General features: G+C 38.6%; 1 protein-coding gene across 1 annotated transcript; it reads right to left on the bottom strand.

Annotated features, from left to right (window-relative positions):
• Nucleotides 1-10,566: 10,566 nt before the first annotated feature.
• On the bottom strand, nucleotides 10,567-11,508 carry foxb1a (forkhead box B1a). The gene has a single exon (XM_084672510.1). The coding sequence runs from the start codon at nucleotides 11,506-11,508 to the stop codon at nucleotides 10,567-10,569; it is 942 nt and encodes a 313-aa protein (XP_084528636.1).
• Between the last annotated feature and the right edge of the window lie 11,729 nt (nucleotides 11,509-23,237).

Here is a 23,237-nt window from a genome sequence, read left to right as displayed (position 1 = left end):
GAATTTATTTTATAAAAAATGTTCAAAATATTGTGATGCATGATACGTATTGTATTGTTCACACAGTATTGTGATACGTATCAAATTGTGAGCTGAGTGTATGGTTACACCCCTAGTATCAATACAGTTGGATGCTGAAATAATTCATTTCTTCATGGTCAGAATAGCAGTTACCCAATCAACGCTTGAATTGTTTACTTTTGTTATGAACTCCAACACTTGACGTGACCTAATGTAAGCTTTGAGTTGTTTGGACATGTATCAACATGGATTTTATCCTGAAAGACAAGATTGACAGTGCAAGCAAGCTTTACAGAGCAGTAGAGTAATGTTAAGACTGGCACAATTGAATGAGCTGCAAACAGTCTAAAGAAAGGCCTCTAAAGGATTGAACAGGGAGGGAGACTTCAAATCCCCTCTCAATCCTAAATGGGTGGTCCTTTTACTGTGGGGTAACTGTGCAGTCGCCAGGCATTTGCACAGAGATTTAGAGGCCTGGCTCTCCAGACTGAACATTCACCAATCTGTGCCATACATCCACGGAATTAGATTCATGCTACACTGACTTTATTTAAGCTGGGAGTGTTGGCAGTGGCAGTATGACAGCCAGTATATGGGCCTTTCTCTGGATTAAAGGATGATTCAGGAGAGGAAGGGAGAATGGCTTCAGAAAGAATTCAGCCGGGGAGAAAGAAATCCATGGTTAATATGGAAAAAGTAACTGAGTGCTGGCAGTTCGCCAAAGTATATTGAACATTGTAAAACATTTTGAGAAGATTGACAGAAAAGGATTCTTATATGAAAAATGGCATTAAATGCATTTCTCAGAAGAAAAAAAACAGGAACAGATAAAAATGTACTAACTTGACAATTTTAATTACATCAAAAGAACAGAAAAAAGTATATCTTGCAAGAAAATGTACAATATTAAAACTACTTGTAAGTATGAATCTCAGTTTCACAAGAAATTACATAAGCCATTAAGTTCTGCTACTTTTCAAGTTTTCCAGCCCTTCAATAGCAACACACTAGCAGGCCTGAGAGTGAAAAGGAAACCACCTACCAGCCAAGCACTGGAGCACTGTTTGGCCCCACTAGTCACTTATATCAATGATTTCAAAGCGGCCTCTAATTTAAAGCTACAAACATGCCTTTTGAATGCAAACTAACACAATTAAAAGTGTTTCATGAGTGTATTAGAGGAATAAGTTGTGAATCAGCACTTTGAATACACAAGGCTCTGTTTTCATCCCAAACCCTTTCACTCATTCAGGAGAGACGCATAGTGGTCTTTTGAAGTCAGACGGTTTCCTTTCTCATTCTTTGACTAAGGAAAGAAGATTGAGTCAGGCTAATCTGCTCCTTGTACATTTGAATGTGTTCTGCAGGGAGCTCATCCTCACTGCCTGATAAAAGCCCAGGTGCATGAACAGTGGCCGTGCCTAACTTGTTCTCAGTGGGGGCTGTAAATCATGGGGGCAGCCAGCCCTTTGACGATGCATGCCTACTCTCCCGGCTGATTTGTGGCTACTAGGGCAAGTCCCTTGCTACTAGGGCAAGTTCCTTGCATCTTTGCAGGCCTATCCGACCAATGAAAGGAGGTGTAGAGGGAGGGAGGCTTCCCAAAGCAATGCTAGCCTACATGCTCAAGTGCTCTCCATCAAGTCACACAACACACTCCATGTAGTAACAAGCAAGGCAGCAGTCAAAGGTCAAGTGAGAAGAGACATTTGTATTGAACTTTGCACTTTGTACACTTTGCATACTTGCGAAAAATCATATACTACACATTTGAATGTGTGCTTTTGTGGATGTACACATACATATTTGCACACACCTTTACAGATTCCTACTTGAAGCGCTAATTATGTCTTTGGAAAATAAGGCTTTTAATTCATTCATTTCTTTAGGGCCTAGGACACATGTCAGTCTTTCTGCTCTAATCAAGACACAATCTTGTGAAATAGGTTTGAGGGGAGTTCTTCATCCTACTGATATCAATAAACATAAATTCAAGATAAAAAAATCATAGTTTTTTTAATGTATTTAATATCTCAACTTTTTGGTCAGACCAGTATATTCAATATTAAATAAAAGGTAAGTGATATTGCACAGTTAATTATCTGTTCTCTAGCCTCCAGTGCCTTTTTCCTCAATCTTTCCTTTCCCCTTCCGTTAATTTGTCCACTAGAGTAGCATTTAATGAAGCCATATAAAATACATTAGCAGACCCATGCACGGCCCCATTGAGGTGGGCAGAGCAGGGCCCTGTGGAGTTTACTGCAACACACATCTGCATTCCTTTGTTAGTTATTTAGATGCTTATTTACACTTGTTGTCAGAGGCTGACTGAAGCACAGTAGTGATTTCCTCCCTGGGTTGGATGACAATTAGCAATGGGGAGCAGCGAGCCATTCAGCCTAGCCAAGCCCAGTCCAGTCTTGGGAGCTTAACACCAAAGACTCATTCTCTCCTCCCCACACCCACTCCTCTCCTCCAGCTCGGCAGCCTCACACCCTCCCCTGCCAACCAGTCTGTGCACCTGTGAGGAGTTTGGCTGAACCAGAGACCTATGTATTACAGCTACTGTTTATGAAGGGAGATACCTGGTTTCATGTTTGATAACAATATGAAACAAGCCACTATATGGTTTAGAAATGTGACAATAGCAATTATCTTAATGTCTCTGCTTGCAAGTAAACTGCATTACATAGTTATGCAACACTACATGTACAGTGATATTAAATTTGATAGTAAAGCATGTGCTATTCAGGTATGAGGGCTGGTTATATTTTAAGCTTAATCAAAAAAGCTGCACAGAAAGCGAACACAGCTAAATATTTCAAAGTGAGTGCTTAATTGCCAGTTCTTTACACCCTTTGCCATCTCTTTCCTGGAGTTGCATCATTTGCCTTTGTAAATTAATGTAATTACCTCAAATATTTTCACGAGAGAGAATTGTCGCTAAAAAAATAAAACTGTGCTGCACATTACTTTGCTCATCGAAGAGATTTTTGTATCCCTTTTGGTCTTGTATCAGACAGAACCACAATAGCACCACCTTGGAGAAGGGTAAACACCTCACCAGAGTGGATGCCTGGACACAACTTGCCACGAGCACTCAATCTCTAAAGTGAGAAACGCTTCCTGTAGTCCAATACAATTTGATGTTGTAGAATAACAGTCCTTCAGCAGCAGCATTATGATGTTAGTGCTGAACATTGTTATAATCTTTTGATTTCAAGAACAACTAATCAGTGGAAGATGAACTAATTGTAGCTCAAGGTGCCACTGAACCTTGAGTCTTGATATGTTAAAGGTTTATTTCATCATTAAACTGAGAGGGTGATGTCCCAAGAGCGTTAGCATCTGACAATAACCCGGCTCTATGCAAACAAAGTCAGAGTTGCTTGTTTATGATGGGAAATAATGAAAAACCGTCACAGGAAGACTTCAAAAGCTGACGTACGTCTTGGAGAATGTTGTCATCTGCAAGGTTGTAAAAACCCACTGACCTACTGAAGCACTCGATGAGGTGACTTCCTGGGAGGACCAACATCATGGTCTGAGGGTTCGGCAGCTGTGTGCTGCATGCTTCTGATCCGGGGTGCTATTGACTTCTTGAGATTTGAATTAATTACTTGCTTCAAGAGAGAAACTGGATTGCAGTGGAACCCCCTAAGAAGTTTCCTCATTCTTGGGAAACTGCCCCATGGACTTGCATATGGTTTCACTGAGATGTGCTTCCCATAGAGAACAATTACACAGGGGACTTTGGTGCTGGCACAAACCTGGCACACACAGTTTCCATTCTCAACCATTCAAAACAGCCATGGGGGAGGTTTGTGACTTAACATAAATTAGACCACCAGGGAATGAGCTGATCTGACGAAGAGGGCAACACTGCAGATAAACGCACCTTGCGGAAACTTTCTACACTCAAAAATGTGGAAAACCTTACATTTAGGAAGGACTACATTGAAACCATTTTGACAATACATTATTTGGTTGATTAATATATAATTCAGTGTGTCACCTGATTTGTTGCTGCCAGACCAAGATGGGCCACAAAAATTAAAACATTTGTTGAGAGCTGGTGATGGCTCTGAAGGAGGGTTAAAACTGTCCTTGTTTGTATTCTGTTTGTTTTTAAGTGACTGAGCCTTTGTGTTTAGAATAAGTCTGATGAGTGCCAGTAGCCTGTTTCTCAAGGGAAGCGTACACTTCAGCTGTGATTAACCATCCAGGAACACAGAGGGTACCAGTAGCTGCTAATTAACCCCACATTGTGTTCAATAACAAAGAGACAAAAGAACAAAGTGGAATCTCAATTCAAGAGATTATCACAATGAACGAAGTACTGGATCATGCTCTTAATGAGGATTTTCACATTGACCGCGACAACATGAGATTAGATCAAAGACAGATGAGGTTACATTATCGAAACAATGAGGCCTTGTTATGCAATGACTAGCTGCCATCTGTACCTCCCAGAATCTCAGTCCAGAAAACTATCCACTCCTCTTGAGCAGTTCAGGTTATCTACATAATACAGTAAATATATCTAATTAATTATTTTATTATTATTATTTCAGTCAGTAGTATGGACTAGCCACTCAAAAGTACTAAACTCCAACTACACAGTAATTTTATTGGGAGATCTTTACTGCAGCTTTGTTCACTGGAGAGGAGGTAGCATCCTTCCTCAAAGAGATAGAGACAAAGAGGAAACAGGCTGTCTGCTCTTTGCTGGTCATTGTGGATTCTGCTTCCATTCCTCTAGCTGAATGACAATTACTGCTGACTTCCTAACCAGCATGTAGGCCAAGCTGACTGAGGGTGCCCTGACCCTGCTCTACCCAGAGGGGAGAGACAGGAGCTGTCAGAGCTCACACCTCTCCCTGGTCCCTGGGGATTGGTTTTCCAGCTGCTGCCCCAAGGGGCCCACTGCACACTCCAGCTAAACCTGCTAATCAGCTCCATCTCATCTCTGTGTGGATGTGGCCCTCAGCAGACACAGGGCCTTCTCTCACCTCTGCTACTAAGCTCACCTTTGAAGTGCTGTGCAAGTGTTAGTTTATGATTGTGGAGAGTCAATTCCCTCCAAGAGGTGATAAATGAGCTTGCTGTCCCACATTTAAGGGGGGAAATAGCAGGGTGCTAAAATCAAAACAGAGTCTGTTACAATTCTAACATATTTAACACCTAACAGCTAAAACTCTTGACAGAAAAACATCCCAGTGTCAAATCTAGTAAGTGCCTTCATTAACGAGAGTTGTTAATTTTAACTTGGTCAGTTATTTGGTCCTGTATCAGTGATGCCTCTGAATGTATTGCCTAATCCTTACGGTCGTCGTTCAATGTAAAAAACAAAAAAACAAAGATGATCAACAACATTATCCGCTATGAATATAGACCACTTGCCAAAGGCATACAAGATTAGATGTTACACATTAAAACATTAAATTATGTATAAAAATTCACATTTTTAGAATAGATTTATGTTAAACAATTGTATGATTATTAATATATGCACACATAATGATCATAAAATGTGGTCCAAACTGGATAAATAATACTTTTCTAAAATGGAATAGATAAAAAGAGTGAAAGCTGGTTGTGAGTGGTGGATTGTGGTATTGGGTGGAGATGGATTAGGACAGCAGCAGTTTGATGGATGGCAGAAGCTCCACTTAACTTTGACTGAGCATTGTCTCAACCTGCTCTACATAGCATTCACACTCAATTGGAGCCAAGACAGGGACTCCAGAAATTTAAAACCAACATTCAGTTTCACATATTAAGTTTCACCACGTTTTTTGACCTAACATTGACTAAAATGAAAGAGGAAGCCATATTGTGTATGACTAATGTCTTCTGTCATCACTTTCCAGTGGCAATACACATCCTTATCTTGAATAACAGTTAGAGACCATCAGATATTCCCCATTGGGGTAACGAAGGGGACATCACTATTAACAAAAAAATATGAATTATATTTTACCAAATACGTATGAACATATTAAGGCTTTCAGCTAAAGTATTTTCAGATCAACTAATGTTTGTAAATCACTAATAGTTGATAATTCTATAGATGAATGTGGTATTTGTAAATGAAGAGTCAGCAATCTTGAAGATTTGTCAATTCACGATGTCCCCCCCCCCCCCCCCCCCCCCCCCCCCCCCAAGAGAGGCTGTGTCCTGAAAAAAACATAGCTGCTGTTTAATGCTCCTCAGTGAAACTTTGCTCCTGCCACCCACTGACATAATTTGTTTCACAGTCACCGCCCGGCAGCATGAATCAGATGTTGACACTCTAATTTCATGCACACATGGGTGTTTGGCGAAGTTGTTCTCATATGCCTCCACATTCCTACTCAAAATCAGCTGCCCACTACCTGCCTCCTGCCCTAAGCCTCAGACATGTAGGGACTGACCTGCTGCCAAGACCTGGAACAAACATGCTACCACAACACCATGACATCACACTGACACCACTGTGTACGTAAGACTAGATGCACACAGACCTTAGCATAAGTGAAAAGTTCCTTACAAAAAAAACTGGGATTGCTGTTTTTCCATATAATATAACTTCCTTATCCATCAATTGAAATCAACTGAGAAGCCTTTAAAATACCAGTCAGAAGTCAAAATCATTGGATCAGACAAGGTAGTCTGCATATGATAGAGCACTATCATCAGAAAATATGTATTTTTGCTTGTTGTTTTATCAAAACTATAGGTAGTTTGCAATTCTGATAAAAAACATAGCCACGAGCAATATTGTAAACACTTCAAAGGCATGTCAACCTAGTCTATAATGAGTCATATTTGCAGAAAAAACTTCACGCAACTTTTGCTTGGCGATAGCAACGGACGATTTACCGGCCATAGTTTTGACAGACCGTTATATCTAAGCTGGGAAAATGTCTGGTAATGGCCTAATTCTGTCAAAGGTTGGTGTCCAGAAAACGTTGAGACCATCTGTTCTATTTGTAAAAAAATAATTTTCTAAAGAACTTACAAACACATACACACACATTTATGTGGAAGCCTTTCCATGTCAAAAATGTGACAACATTCATCGAGTATAAATCCACAAGATCATAGACAAACATATCCAGTCACAATTGTTTGGGAAAAGCAAGATAGCATCAGATAGGCTATTTTGTTTTATTAAACACTTCCCTTTACTTTGATAAATAATCAAACAATAAACCCTTATAAATAATGACACATGTGCATTTCAGTTTCCTACTTAAGATTAAGTTGAGTTTATTACTGAGACCGGTGCCTGCATGTATTAAGGAAATCATAAATTATGCATGCTAATTACCTTGGGCCACTTTAATTAATTATTTTAATTAAACTACAACACTGAAATTTTGCATGTGGTCTATATTTCATCCCTGCCTACCATTACTTTCTTCTCTTGTCTAAGGAGAACATAATGGAAAGAACAAGAACAACACAATCACTCTTTCAGTAAAGAATGGAAGTCATATTGGTAGCCGAAGGACGAAAAAGAACATATATGGCAGCATTAAATTCGTTGCATTCTCAAAGCTTCTCTCCTTTACAAGATGGATGTAGACCCCTTACAGAATGAAATGTTCACCCAACTGCCGATCGGGCCATAACACTACTGTATATTGACAGCAGCAGCTTAAATAGGCTACATACCTTGACGCAGTTTATGTTGAAGTGTACACGTGTGAATCGATACTACACCATCGAAAATGTTGAAACAAGTTTGTGCAACCTGTAAAGCACTTTATGATTGGGGTCGCAGACAGGTCTACACATACTAAGTAGGCTAACATGAGTAAATAAATAAATAAATAATGTTAAATAATGGAAACCTATCTATCTCACGTAAATGCCTGCAACTGTAATGTCCGGCCTATATATTAGTAAAGTAATAATTCAATATAAAAAAGTGTTATTGTCGCAGTCCCTTTCCTAATACGACATTTATAAGTTAACCGTTGACTAACTAAAGACAGAGTTGATCCTATCGTTGTCAAAAAACATGACTATAAAACCAGATTACTAGAAAACACAAGGTTTTACCGATGTGTGTTCATGCTGCATAATAGGCTATTAAAACATGATCAAATTGAAACTAATGAGTAGCCAACTTAGTACACTATATAGGTTAATACAACGCTGCACAGACCTTCACGTCGACCATTTCCAAACCTAAACAGGTAGGGACATTTCAGAATAGGCTCATTTGATTATGATTGAAAGAATGTGCTAATTTCTTATTTTGCGGTGTTGATTTAAACACTATCATTTCATTACCTAGAGTAAACATTAATGTAGGTTCAAACTATAGAAACACTGAAAAAATAGCACTGTTGTGCAAACAGTCTGGGGGAGGGGTGGATTTAAATTCCAAAGGAGTCTCGGAGCTCGTTTCCTAGTTCCCCAGTCAGCAATGTGTTTGTGAAAAGTCTTTTTGTCTCGTTTGAAGAAAAAAAGGCTAAATCTACAATGGTGGCAAAGTCTAAGTTTGTAATTCTTTGCACTTTCTATTGAGCTGAATGAGAGAGAATGAAGTGGCCTGAGACACCCAATTGCATAAAGTGACAGAATTCACATTAAAGTGACGAAATTGCATAAAGTGACGGTTGTTCACAATGTGCGCTTCATGTTTTGGCTACCCGCAATGTTTTTGGGGCTATCTTGTTGTTATTAACAGTGACCTATGCACTTAGTAAAGCTCTCTCTTGGAAGTCGCTTATTTGGATAAAAGCGTCTGCTAAATGAAAACATGTAAACGTAAATTATAATGTAGTCTATTTGTTTAATACCCCGAGATGGGCTGTTGCTTTGAGGAGGTAGACAATGCTCTATCCAACAAATGTTAAATAACGTGCTAATTTTTTCCAAAAGCTAGAACTTAAGTAAATGTTACGAAAAAAAGATGGACAAGCTATTTACTCTTAATGACCAAAAAGTACACTATTACACTTACAATTGTGGCAGATTAATGAGAACTTTCAGAACTTTTCATGTTCATTTGTTCTCTACCGTTTTAAGTGATTTTGTGTAGGCCTATGCTGCATGCTTTATTGTAAGGTTGAGTGTTAGGCTATATTCAGCAACCACTTTGTTTCTTATGGCCTAAATATTACTATATTTCAGTGTCATTTATACCAACTAGATGTGTAAATTGTGAGTGTTAGCTTTTCTAAATGTGTATTGTTGGGCTTAATTGTGTGTATAGCTTGATGAATGAGTCCAGTTGTCTGCGCTGTGACCATGGCGTAGCAACTCCATGCATTCTAATCGAGCGCGTGATTCATCCATTTCTGGACCCTTTTTGAACGCTTCTGCACGGGAGCTAGGACATATGCACTACACGAGAGCTCCAATCCCTTGAATCCTCAAAATCCTTTTAATGAGGCATTCTTGGGTTGAAGCAACTATGGTGTGATAACTGTGCTTGGATTAGAATTGTAATACTAGGCATCTGACAACAACAAATAATAGGCCTACTTGACAACTTATAATAAAATGCAGATAAAATCATCACCTTAATGACACGTCTGAAACGTTCATTCAAAATACACCAAACAGCATGACTGTGTTTACACCCTTTTTAATGTGAAAATATCTCGATGACCCAGTTTTAATTCGATGCATTCTATTTGCACACTTTTCAAAAGCACGCATGCTGCCAGAGTAAAACAGTTCAAGGATAAGCATGCTTTCCCTAAACAGAAAAGTACAAATAAACAGCATTTGATACAGGGTCACCACAGATTTTAAATTAAATGTCTCACAAAACATTTCACGCAAAATAAACAACTAAAACATCAAACTAAAAAGTGCATTTTACAATATTTGAATTGAACTTATTTTCAGTATTCACATATTAATTTTGAAATTCAAAGACGCCTTACAATTTATTTCATTTTTTTTTACCGTGGACAATGTTTCATAATTCTATCCTGAATTCCTATACGTATAGGCCTATTTGGTATACCAACTTCCACAACCTTAATGAACAATTGGAATTCCATTTGTAAAAAGAAAACTAGTTGTATGAAACCATTTTAAGTTTGTGTACGCGTTGACTTGTTTCTGCCTTTTACGGGCAGTACAATCATATCATTGTATATCACACTTACAAAATAATGAAAATGCCTTTTCCCTGTTACGCCCAAGTAGGCAAAGCATTATTGTTGTTTTGCATATGTTTGTTTCTTTTGGTACGGGGACTTCTACACATTATATTTTATGCAACTCGACTCGATTCCATTGCAAAGCACATATTTTGACATTGAACTGAACATTGAAAACAACCATAATTTATAAATTGAAGAGCAAGATTTCACAATATCTGATCTGGACCCATGTTATAAGACATTTATCCTTAAACGCAAAACTTTACACAAAATTGAATTTACAACATTGACATTGCTTGCCGTGATTGTAGCTATGGACTATGTTTTTCTGGCTAGAATGTATGTGGCAAGAAAATAAACTTTGGATTTGGCAAGAACCTGTAATCGAGTTAATTAGTTTAAAACATCGGAAAAACCGTGAAGGTTGTCAGTGCACAGCCACTGACTGTAGACTGGAGGGGTTTGTCAGGGTGTCGCTGGGCGTAGATGGGCTGCTTTGGCTCGTCGCTGTCTGAGGTGAGGTCGGGCTTAGAGACTGCGGAGAGTTTGATAAGAATGCGGGGATGTGCGCAGGAAGCGCGGAGAAACCAGACACTGAGGTCGGTGTAGGTTTTATTGGCACAGGAATCGCTGGTAAAGTCTGTCCTCCGTGACAGAGGGACTTTATTGGGACGCCATAAGCACTGTAATCACTCGCCATGGAAATAGGAGATGCTGTGTCTATCACGCCGGGATTGTACATATGGGGCCACGCTGTAGTCAACTGATTGTGGAGAGGATACCCAGCTGACATGGTCTGCATGGTAGAAAATGCAAGACTTCCTGGCACCTTGTACTCTCTGGCAATGATGTTCTCAATAGCAAACGGGTGCTTAAAAGTTGATGGTTGTGACACTCCTATGTTATAGCTGGACATTTGTGGAAGATGTGTCCCCGTGGCAGCTAACGCACTGAGTCTCAGTTTAGCTTGCTGTTGAAGATAATGGGCAGCATCTGATTGCTTACTAGCTGCCAAATGATCTGATGCCATCATCATTACCTTGAAACGTTTGCGGCGTCTCAAGAAACTTCCATTCTCAAACATGTCGCCGCAGCTGGGATGGAGAGCCCAAAAACTTCCCTTACCCGGTTGGTCTGGTCGACGTGGGATTTTAATGAAACAATCGTTGAAAGAAAGATTGTGTCGCAATGAATTTTGCCATCGTTGTGTGTTTTCTCTGTAATAGGGAAATCTGTCCATGATGAACTTGTAAATTTCGCTGAGAGGAAGCATCTTCTCCGGGCAGCTCTGGATAGCCATGGCAGTGAGAGAGATGTATGAGTAAGGTGGCTTCTGGTCACTGTAGGTGTTTCTCCCTGGACGTGGCATCCCGACAGAATTTTGCTCTCACAAAAGTTGAATAAAGATGCGTCTCCTGTTGGTCCTTGATGCTAACTTCACCCCTCCTCTTGAAAACAAATGCTGTACATGCGTGTATAGTAAACTGCAATGCAGCTGTAACACGTTTATCGCAATAGAAAGTTGGCTAACGCAGTGGATGCGGAGAATCCGACTTCGTTGGAAAGTAAGTCTGCTTGTCTTAGATGAGATGTGATCTTTACTTAAGCAATCGGCAGTAATCTTGTTTCCTGTGTTGGATTGGTAGAATCGATCTCATCACTCGTCCTTGTTAAGGTGAGCTAAGTTGTTGCCTCCCTGTCCTTCCTCTAACCATCTGATAGTTTGATGTGGTGACATGAGCAGAAAAGACCCCTGTAGAGGCGCCCCATTAATGTGCCACCTCTTTGCTATCACATGACAATCGCACTGGGAGGAGGGGGCCGGGAGAAAGGCATAATCTGGTTTCATTTACACCTATTTACATGGACACCTTGGGCCAATAGAAATCATTTCCATTTGAAGACCGCGAAAAAGGGTGAAAAGGCTCGGCACAGAATTGAACAGCGATGGCACTCTCGAACACTATGTGAAGGTATGCGCTAACCTTTCTGTGGGATTCACGGGTGCGTAGTGTCCAAACATTATATATTATGTAAAAACAATGTCAAATAGAGAGATAAAAAGAGACTGTAACGTTATTGTACTTGTACTGTGCTGGCATTAGTCCTGTACAACGGATTTGTTTGTCTTGTTTTTTTGTCTCCTAAGAAAAACAGTCCTATATGTTGTTATGACATCTTGACAAGAATGTGTTTACCTTTTGATTATTTTGGCAACATAAATATTTGTTGTTATAAAATAAACAGGACCAATTAGTTGTGCATTCCACCTTGTTTTTTATTATATATTTTTATTTTATGAAAACCTAATGTTTACATAAGTAAAGTAAGTAAATGAAAGAACAAACATAAGGCAAACAAACGTTTATTTAACTCAAACTTTTAAAGGACATGTTATAGTCATTTGTCATTTTGTATTAATGTAAGGTAATTTGAAAAGTACTTCAGATATGCAAATATAGCCTTTATGGCGGCCTGGTGAAAACTGTATAAAATATCCATAAGTCAATTATATGACTGTGAAAACCAAATGGAAGCCTATTATGAGCTATGGCCATTCAAGCTTTTTGCCCAGCCTCACCATGGGCCACGTTTCCGCTTGGGAGGTTTGCAATACCAGGGACCACACACGCGCACGCAGATTTGCTCATAATTTATGCTAATTTCCCTCCATAAATCCACAATACACCCCATCACCAGTCTGACGGATTACGAATAGAATCGTCTATGCAAGGAACACCACGCATTGTTGACTGCCCACAGCTATTTTGAAGCAAAGATCAAGTGTTCAGGAAGCTTTTTCTATAAGAGATTGGACGACCAGTTTAAAGGAATCTCTCCAAGATTATGTTTACAAACTAATGTAGGCTGCCAACCGAACATTTACGGTTTCCTTGGTTGCTGCACAAAACTGTCTTAAAATCAGTTCCATGCTGAGCGTGCAGCTTTTTGCCATTTTATTTTGTTTATGTTTTTGTCAGAACATATTCTGCGTGTTAAACTTGTCATTCATCTTAGAAAAGATTCGGAAAACCCAAAGCTTCCGAAGAATTCAGGTGAGTGAGCCAATCAGCCATGCACCCTTGACCTCAAATAAATGCACCTGGCTGTCAGATTGACCAAACAGTGGTCAATCAGTTGAAGGCAGACACACATTTAACATTATTGTAAGCATACATTGTGCCGTGAAGTAATACAGATGCAAATCATTTAATTGAGTCTACGCCACGGTGATTTTCATAAATCATGTAAATACAAAATAAATTAAAAAAAAACAGGCTACATTTAAGCATTCTTACATAAAACTACACACCGCACAAATGGTAAATCGACTCTGGATGTTTTCACAGTTAATTATGTTCACAATTGCACAGAAGCCTATAGACCAAGGACCACCCAAATTCTACAATTTCACATGCGCCGATAAAGTGCCCTTCCATCTGTCATGCAAATAAGCTTTGTCCTGAAGTTAACGGTTAACCAATTGAGCTTCGGGGCAGCCAGGCGTGTTTTATCTCAACGAGGATGCATGCTTTTTTTGCGCTGCAGAGTTATGCGTTATGGGTAGGCCTATTGTCCCTGTCGAATGGCACACTGAAAATGCCACCATGACTCTAAATCTGAATGCGATGTATTGCCGCTTCCAAACTTCTGAGTTCAAGCAGTAGATCAACTGTATAATGTGTGCGATGTTTGGTCATTTGTAGAAGCTGGACAAAGGTTAGGATAAGCCAAATTGCGTTGCACTTGTGAACTGAGCCCTAGTCTGAAGTATCCTTTATAGCAGGGGACTGAGAACAATTTTGAGCGAGACTAAAAAAGGACGGAAAACAAAGGCACTTTCTTAAACATCTCAAAGTAGAGTAGTGAGGCGTGACATTCCCAGGGTGATGAGATACAAAAGCTGAGGTCATGGAGATGAAAAGAAGAATCAAACAGCCACTTTCACACGTCTGCCCTCGATTGCTGGACCTCAACACAATAGGATACAAATGTTGTAAAAAGAGAATCAATTCTATTTAATCTAAAGCAGCGAATGATACCCAAACAATATTGTCAAACTGAATCAAATCGGGAAATGCTGCTCGACCCTTGAATATTATATAGCCTACGAGAAAAACAAAATTGAAATAAAATGTCGTTGAAGGTTTTGGGCAGTTATCAATCAATAGGATATATTTATAGACCACAATAAGAACAGCAATGTAGTAATTATTAATATGGAATAATGGTCGAGAAAAAGATCAATTTTAGGCCTACGAGTATTGCTCCTGTATGACCACATCCTATAATTATTATCAATAATATTGTCCTATTTTTTTTACACTAACCCTATACAGGCTACAACAACAACCACAACAACAAAAACAACACTAATATTAATACACACGGTCATATTCATGTTAAGCAATTCATTTTACATGTCAAGCAGCTGTGCTTTGGCATGTTACACACTTTGGTAACTGTCTTGTGCATCACCTTGAGGGTCTTGCAATAAAGGCTATTGATCTTATTGGGAGTCCCGCTGTGTACTTTGCTTACTTCTGTATTTCGTAATATGATCAACTCCCTCTTACTTGAGGCAATGTAGATTTACCAAAGATCTAATGAATACACAAATTGCAATAGCTGGCGGTGGAAATTGGGTTCTTAATTTAAACATTTATACACAAACGTAAATTAAGATGATCACTCAACAATGGATTATGTATTGGCTACCTTTATTTTTCTGTGACTTTTATCACAAGGCGCAGTGCAACTGTGAAAGGCAGCAGTCAGGCTTTATGATGCTGTCATTCACTGAACCACGCCTTCTTTTGCGGAGAATGGTTAAGTAACCGCATTCGTGTGAGTGTGTCTATAGAGCGAGTCCATATACTTCTTCACTTGCTTACGTAGGCCGTAATTTCTATAATACTTCAGCCAGTATGATTCTAATTAAGTCCGTGGCGATTTAATCTCCCTCGAGATGTTTTACGGCGCAATTAAGGACGCACTGGTCTTAAGGTATATGAATATTCAAGAGAATGACAATTAATTAGCAGACAGAGGGCCCTCATTATAGTAAAAGTACCATCTCATGTAGCGCAAATTTAAGGGATAGGGTATTCACTATCACCATCTAAAGACCATCACTTGAGATTATCAACTTCAATTATGACCCCAGTAAAAACTCACTTCACCAAAACAATTTTAATCTTGGTTGTTACATTTGCAGCTAAATGTACCAACACTCTTCATTCCACAAGTACCGTGTAATGCTAGTTCTTTACCACAGCACAAAGCTACTTTTTTTTCAAAGAGCAGTGTAGTAGACCACCAACTGCAATACATTTTCAATTTACATTAGCATTTTTTTTTATTTTACGTCTGTGTACAGTGACACAGAGTAGGCCTACCTGGGAGAATACCTTCAGGGCATTCTGAACATATTTTAGGATTATGGTTAATTGACTAATTACATGAATTATGTATTCATTATACAGCACATCAGGTGTAAAGAATGTCTTAACTGAACAGAGGTTTTTGATGGACGCTGTTAAAAAGCTAAAAAGCTGCTCTATTTTGAAATCTGTACCAGTTTCTCAGACCACTAAAACAGACGTGTAGGAAATGCCACGGGTACAATTCAGTGGACGTAGAAACAATGAGCTGTAGCCCAGACATGCAAACGGATGACACCGTTGACGTTTATCCTTAAAGTGAATGCAGGTTCAGTCACCAAAATTAGAGGCAATGACTTTCCATGGCCATCAGGTGGTGATAGGCTCTTTACGGAAACAGATCTGCCGTGTCATTTAAATTTGATAATCATAATAATAATAATAAATAATAGTAAAAACACATTATAGCCTATCAGCCTGTTACTGTAAATATAACTGTTTAAATGTACCAATAACTTTAGCTGAAGTTTGATAGAAGAATTATGATGCATAACATCTTTGTCTTCCTCAATTAAAATGTTTGAAGATGAACTGTGGAAATCAATCGAGTTTATCCAGTCACATTAACCTGATGTAATTTGTCAACATCTCCACAACAATGTTAATAAAGAGCATTACAAAAACTGTCTCTCTTTGATGGTCCTCTAAAATGTACTAAATGTGATTATTCCTTTTTTTACTGACGTTGGTAATGCGCATGTCCTTACAAGCAAATACAGGTCTTGTTGTGTCCATCTGAGTAGTTTATTGCTTTTACAATATTCAAACCCACTGCTTCATAACCATGTGTATTTCAGCACCATGGACAGTTCCACTACCTACTTGCACTATTGGCGATAAATAGGCTTGTGTGGGTATCATAGTTCTCTCCCTCTCAATCATTGATAGGAATTTTAGTTGCACAGTGTACTAATATACAGAATAGTGCTATCTGAAGAACAATGGCATCTCAAATAGGTATGTGCAAACACCAAAGGGTGTGTGTGTGTGTATGCATGTGTGTGTGCAGGGGGGTGGGGAGGCAAGGTTTTGAAAGTTATCAGAATTCAGATGTGTGTGGGTGTTGAGGATACCCGACTCTCCCCAGTTCATTGACTCCATATGGAGAGAAACAGCAGGACTGATGAGTGTGCAACCTAAGGTCCATGTTTGTGCTGCCAACTGCGACCAAAACAAGGGCCCCTGATTCCCCTGCATAATTCATTACAGACAAGACAGCCACTGCTCCTACTCCTTAGCTTTTGTGACAGATGACACTAGTTCATACAAATTGACCTATAAAACAGCAGTGGCTCCTCTGCCACTGGACGTATGTAAGAGAGATGTCATTGAAGAAAGAGCCAAAGATGTTAAGACAGCACTCTCTGGGAATGTTACCTAAAAAAAAAACTGCAAGAGAACACATGAGACAAGTGAGTGTGAAGATTTGATCAATAAATTGCAATTGCAAAATATGTAAAATATTATGTCTCTAGAGAATAATATTTCACTCAAGAACATTAACACTAATTATAGACTTGTTTAGTTATGTGTCCTACTTATTCTACTTATGTCCTACAAACTGAGAGAATAATACAACTTAAAAACAACTATCCAACTATACGAATTTTACAGTACAGGACATTATATATTAACGAGACTCCCGAAGAGCAGAAACTATAGCAAAAAATATCAAAAGTCCATTATCTGAAAGATTTATGAATTAACATGGTTCAATCAGACATGGGAGGTGCAGTACTTTGACAGAGAAAGACAATGAGATGGCAGCCTTTGAAATGGATGCTCATGGAGACGTGTAGAAGGAGGGAAAAAGAAAGAGGAACCGATAATAAAATAAAGCCAGACAGGTGTCTTTCAATGATGAAACTTTCCTTCTTGAGGTATGCGTTGCCAGGACACAATGAGCACTGTGAGATTCATTATTTCCTCATAATGTGCACTGATGTGTGAGTTAGACATCTCAGTATCTGCAGCTCTCTGGATCAACATGTCTGGTCACATTAAGTGAACTGTAACAGCCTGATGACCCCGGGGTCAAACATGTGGGTTTAACCTTTGACCTTTTCCCCAGTGTTGACTCTTTTTGCTTTTCATTTGTGTCTCAAAGGAGGTGTTGAGGCATTATGTTGTGTGGTGATCTGAATCACCAAGATGTAGACATTCTAGTTAATTGCTGTGTGTCATGTGTCAGTAAATGCATGTTAAAGTTTTGGTAAATAGGTTATAGTTAATTTAATTATTCATTAATATAGTTAACTATAATTATTAATTCTGTATCAAAGATATGTCGTTTGGCTAAGTCTTATCAATTATAATTAGTTTCTGGAACGTCAGTTTATATACGATTATGGCATGAAATTACAGAATGCTTTACGGAACCTCAATTGCTCTAGCCATTAAAATGGCAAATGCTTTCTATGCTATAGGTTAGGATTAGTGCAAATTCCATAAAAGGTCAGATGCAAACATTTGCATTAAAATGTTGATTGAAAATAGCTGCATTGTACAGTTTAATTCAATGAAAGGCTGGTTAGGAATGTAGGAATTCTAAATGCTTGTGTCCAAAATCTAGCTTTTCATATAACATTTTGGATGATTGAGGGAAATACATAGAGGAAAGGCACAAATATATTTTGTATGGCCATTGTTTCCTGTATATTCTAGGTGACAATGTCCTGTGCATTGATACCATATCCTTTTGGATCATTTAAGTAAGACATCTATCTGATGCTAATCCTTTTATTATGAGTCTAAGTGGTTGGAGGGCACAGTCCTGAGAACGACATGCTCATCAAGACCTTGGTAATGATCAGAAGGCACTTAACCAACTGGGACCAAATAAGAGGCATTTTATTCTGTCTTTCATGTAATACATCTAGGGAATAGCTGGTCTCTCAGGAAGAGTTACATACACATTGTACCTCACAACAAGAATTCCGTTTTTACCTCACCCCTAAACAACAACAAGGGGGTTGCACAACAGGATGGCACATAATAATATAATGAGGAATGGTGTGCATATTTCATGTATGACTCAACCATCTCTGAAATTAGTCATGAAAAGTTATTGCATGTATTGAGACTTCCTTTCACATTTGTCTTTAGGGTGTGTTTGCTTCTGAGAGATACTAGGTCTATGATAACAATAACAAGTGATGCTACAATGTGTTATATTCTTGTTCTGGCTTGCTTCTCAATACATGCCACAAAATAATGATAAATACTGACTAAGCTCTAGGAGGGTAAATGTGAGCAATCAGCAATAAGATGAATTTTCCATGTAGATTCAGGTGCTTTAATTGGAGTAAGATTTATATCCTCTTAAAATAAACAACATTCAGACACTGTTGAGCAGAAAGTGGCTCCACAGTAAATCATGGAGCCTTTACAAGACTTATGCAAACAGTCAACTCAGCCTCCACACTGCTGCATTGTGGTTGACCAGCTAGCTGTAACTCCTGCTCAAATGTAATATGCATGACACAATTTCAGGCACTAATTCATTTGTTTAATAATAGGAGTGCTAACCTGTGCTAGCAACAGGGGCTCTCGGAGGAAAACATAAAGGTCTGCTAATCCATGGCTAATCAAAGGGCACAGGAAGCAGCCTTCTAGCAGATTTCTGTCATATCAATTAAAACAAGACTAGAATATTTGGGTCCATCAAAGCAAGCTTGTGTTGGGGCATCATTATACACAGCCTCTACTCTGAATCATTATTACTCAAGGGTGCTGCTACTCTTCTCAGTGTGAGGGTTGGACTCTTGACAGACAACGAAGGACCTTGGGATGCATGGCTAATATCTAGAGGAAATTATATTTTTTAGATCCTACCGATTAAGTGTTCTTCAACTCACTTGGCTGAAACAGATTAATCAAGAGGATTTACTTTTTGAGAATGAATGGGACGGCGGAACCGATGAATTGTAATATATTTACATGTATTCACTTAGCCAATGGTTTTACAAATGTACTATAGTGTGTTAGTAAGTGCAGCAGATAATCAAGGACCAGAAGAGCACAATTTCAAAAATATATCAGTGGGAAATGTGAAGGAACATTCTGTATTTTTACCAGATAACATAATGTCAACTTCAAAATGTTGACCACCACAACAAGAGCCTGCACTTTAAAGAGTGACATTCAACAATTAAACTCAAACAATGTTTTTAAACATACCAACACAATCAGTTGAATTATGTAAACAGGAAATACATATATACAAAATGTCAAACAACCCAAATATGCATGTTTAAAAACCTTAATTTTGTGTATGTTTTATTCCTGACAGTGTATGCAGGCTTAAGTACCAGATCTAAAGTGTATTCTGTTCAAGTAATGAGAGGAAAAACACATGCAAGATTCTTGTGAAATGTCAAGTGCTGCTGGATATCAGAAAATAGCTCCGTCTGTCACACCTAGGACCAGACACATAATTAAGAGCCTTATTGCTATAGTTAGGGAAATGTCCAATTCCCTTGTCTGAACCAAAACCATTACAATCCCAAATAATTGACTTCAAAAATCTGTTGTCCTGGCAACAGAGTAAGGCACAAAGTGAGACTAACCTTTCCAGTAAAAGTAGTATTGAGGACAGATATATTTTATTCATCTTGTGTTACTGGTGCAGTAGACAATTATGGTACTATAACTGGTATTATTGTTCAAGAATTTGTACATGGCAGACTGTAATTGTGAGTATATAATATGATTTGTAGGACGCACAAAAATATTTTAAAAAATGTTCCTGTCTTTTTATGAGTCTAACATTCTTGAGGTGCTTTCCGCATCATTATGGACTAAACCCTACTCTTTTTTGGCACAAGAAACTGGGAAAAAATAGACAAGAGTTACCAGCATTCCTGGTCGGCACTTAAAGAATGTTTATATATAACAGATTAAGTGGAACTGTTGATTAAACCAAATAAAGGCTGATTAACAATGGTGGAAATTAGCTAATTTCTCTGGTGATTGCTTTTTATCTTAGTGCTCTAAATGTTTGCTTAAATTGAATATTCACAAGACAGTGTTATAGAGCACCACTGATTAAATATGCATAAAATAGTTATACATGTTATCAAGATATACATGATTCAAATGACAAAGTGACATAGAAGACAAATACACGATTCCCCTAAGGAATACAAAATAAACAGAACCCACATTAAAATAATTCAAATATTTGTTGTCTGCATTTATTTCTATAGGACAAATTAATTTTGTTTGGGAAAAAAAACCAGAACAGAATTCAAACCAACACTGAGTGAACAGATCATCATCTTGCAAACTCAAAATGCTTGAAATGAAAACTGTTGAAAACACAGATGTAGTTGGAGATGCCCCATGTTTCCACAGGAGATGTCACAACCAGCCTCTCTTCTACCATGACCCGTTTGCCTGGTGAATTACCTCTCTGCCATTCAATCATTACAGTGTTTATGTTCATACATCCCATCAATGAACTTCGCTAAACCAACTCAGGTAACACAGACCAATAAAATGAGACCAATAAAAAGCATTTAATCTTGGAGGTTAGCATGATTAATTGTGCACTAAAACATGTCAGACCTTTTAGTCTAAGGGGCAGCGGGGAAGGCATTTCAGAAGAGCTGGCATCAGGACAAGCAGTTAAGTGAGCCAGCCCATGCAAAAGGATGAACATCAAATTCATAATTGGTCATGTAATTTCTCCTAAGGAATTATTATTCCTCAAACTGGTTTGTGAATTTAATTATTAACAGCCTTTTTGTGTCCATGTCCCCCTCATTACTGTCAGAATTGATGCAACATAAACTTCATTAAAAATTAAAGCAAGAGTCTTAATTACGAGGCTACTCTGACTGAAGTTAGAATTAGCCAACTCAGTGATGTGCAAATGAGAGCATTATTTAAGAAACATGCTGGAAGTAGTTATGCTAATTTGAAGAGTTCACAGTAGCAGACCTTTTCACTTGCAGTTGCATATTCATTAAACACACTATGCAAATTTAATGTAGCAGTCTTAGTAATGCCTTGTTAATTTATTCAGATTTATTGAGCACGACTTGTAAAAAGTACCAATTTAATTACTCTATCTCCTTGGAAGGTAGGGGATATGGCCAAGGTTTTAAACGGTGTAAATCAGAATTAGTGTGGTTTGACGAAGAAGAAGGAAATTAAAGAACACTACCATTAATGGCTCTGCTTGAAAGACATATTGATTTACTTAAGATTTTACTTATGATCCAAACTGAATATCTTAAATTGCACTCAGTCACCAAGGAGTACTGTAAGGTCATAACTGGACAGTTAACCAAGTATTTCTAATGGGCCCATATTGGCCAGAAAGGACATCAGCTTTTTCTATACTGTATTATGTATTACACAAAAACGTTTGTCTGAACCTGGTTCAAGCCCAAACAAATGAATCCATGTATGTACAATCAGAAATATAATTATCATATTTAAAACACTTGCTGATTGAAATGACATCAAACCAAAACTTCAACCAGCATCCATGAACCGCTAAAGGTCTGACATCCATACATAGCTTCCTGACAATTTCGAAGACTGCCATCAATTCTACAGTACATTTCTTTGAATTCTCACAGCATCAATCAACATCCAAGGACAACATTCAAGACACTACTGAAGAGTACATCAGGTCGCAATATTGTCCATTCAGTTCATTGTTGTAAAGATTCCTTGCTTCGAGGTTTAACATTCTCTTTGAATGTTTTATAGTCACACATAAAGTATATGGTGGGTCATTTCCCTATAAAATATATAAATGTAATACTAATAAAGGAAGTACATATCCCAATGGGCTGTTGTGAAAGGAATTTTGTTCTATGCCCATGTTGTCTTGTCAGATCTGCATACTGTGGTCAGTTGTTAACGACTGTATGTCAGTCCCCTGGGAGAGTTCAAAGACTGCACAGGGGAAAAACATCCTCAGGGTTCCCTGGCCAGAGGAGCTCACACATCTGAGGGGGAAAACAGATCCTGGAGACGCACACACTGTCTGCCGGTGCCATTCAGCAGTGGTCATGTCAGAGGAGGGCTCGCTACCCCAGGAGATAATTACAGTGTCTGGGACTGGAGTCTGCGGGTGGGGCCTGGCATGCTCACCACAGCCTCCTCTCCCCCAGGGGGTGCTGCAGGGACACCGGCCTGGCCCACAGCCCAGCACACCAGCACAAGGATCTCTACACGAAGGAATTAAAATAGGACCTGCCACATGTCCATGCACTACATGGAAGTTCAATTCAAGAGAGGTAGTGATGTGAAGTGTTCATCTATCCACATACCCACCATTGCGTTTGTTTTGAACTCAAGAAATAACTTGCTTTTCTTTGATTAGAATGATCATAAAAACATTGATGTTTTTATATGATAAATGAGGGGGAGCAAATCAAAGTGCCTGAAGATTTTTTTGTTCACTCACTGTATCGTTAAACTATTAACATACTCTGACTGCAGTGAACCATAAAAATGTTTTCGGAACATTATCCAATTCTGCTCTCACAGAAAACCAGACAAATCACATTACAACAGCTCATGCATCTTCCTTTCTATTGTGCGTCAAGTGTCACAAATGAAAAGATGATATAGCATCTATTCTTTATTATCTGATGGAGAATCACCCTAATCTTTCTGGCCAAGACTGACATAC

The sequence above is a fragment of the Hypomesus nipponensis genome, chromosome 14 (assembly GCF_054491055.1).
Source record: "Hypomesus nipponensis isolate SF chromosome 14, ASM5449105v1, whole genome shotgun sequence".
Taxonomy (NCBI): domain Eukaryota; kingdom Metazoa; phylum Chordata; class Actinopteri; order Osmeriformes; family Osmeridae; genus Hypomesus; species Hypomesus nipponensis.
The sequence above is the reverse complement of the archived record's forward strand: the minus strand, read 5'-3'. Positions and strand labels throughout refer to the sequence as shown.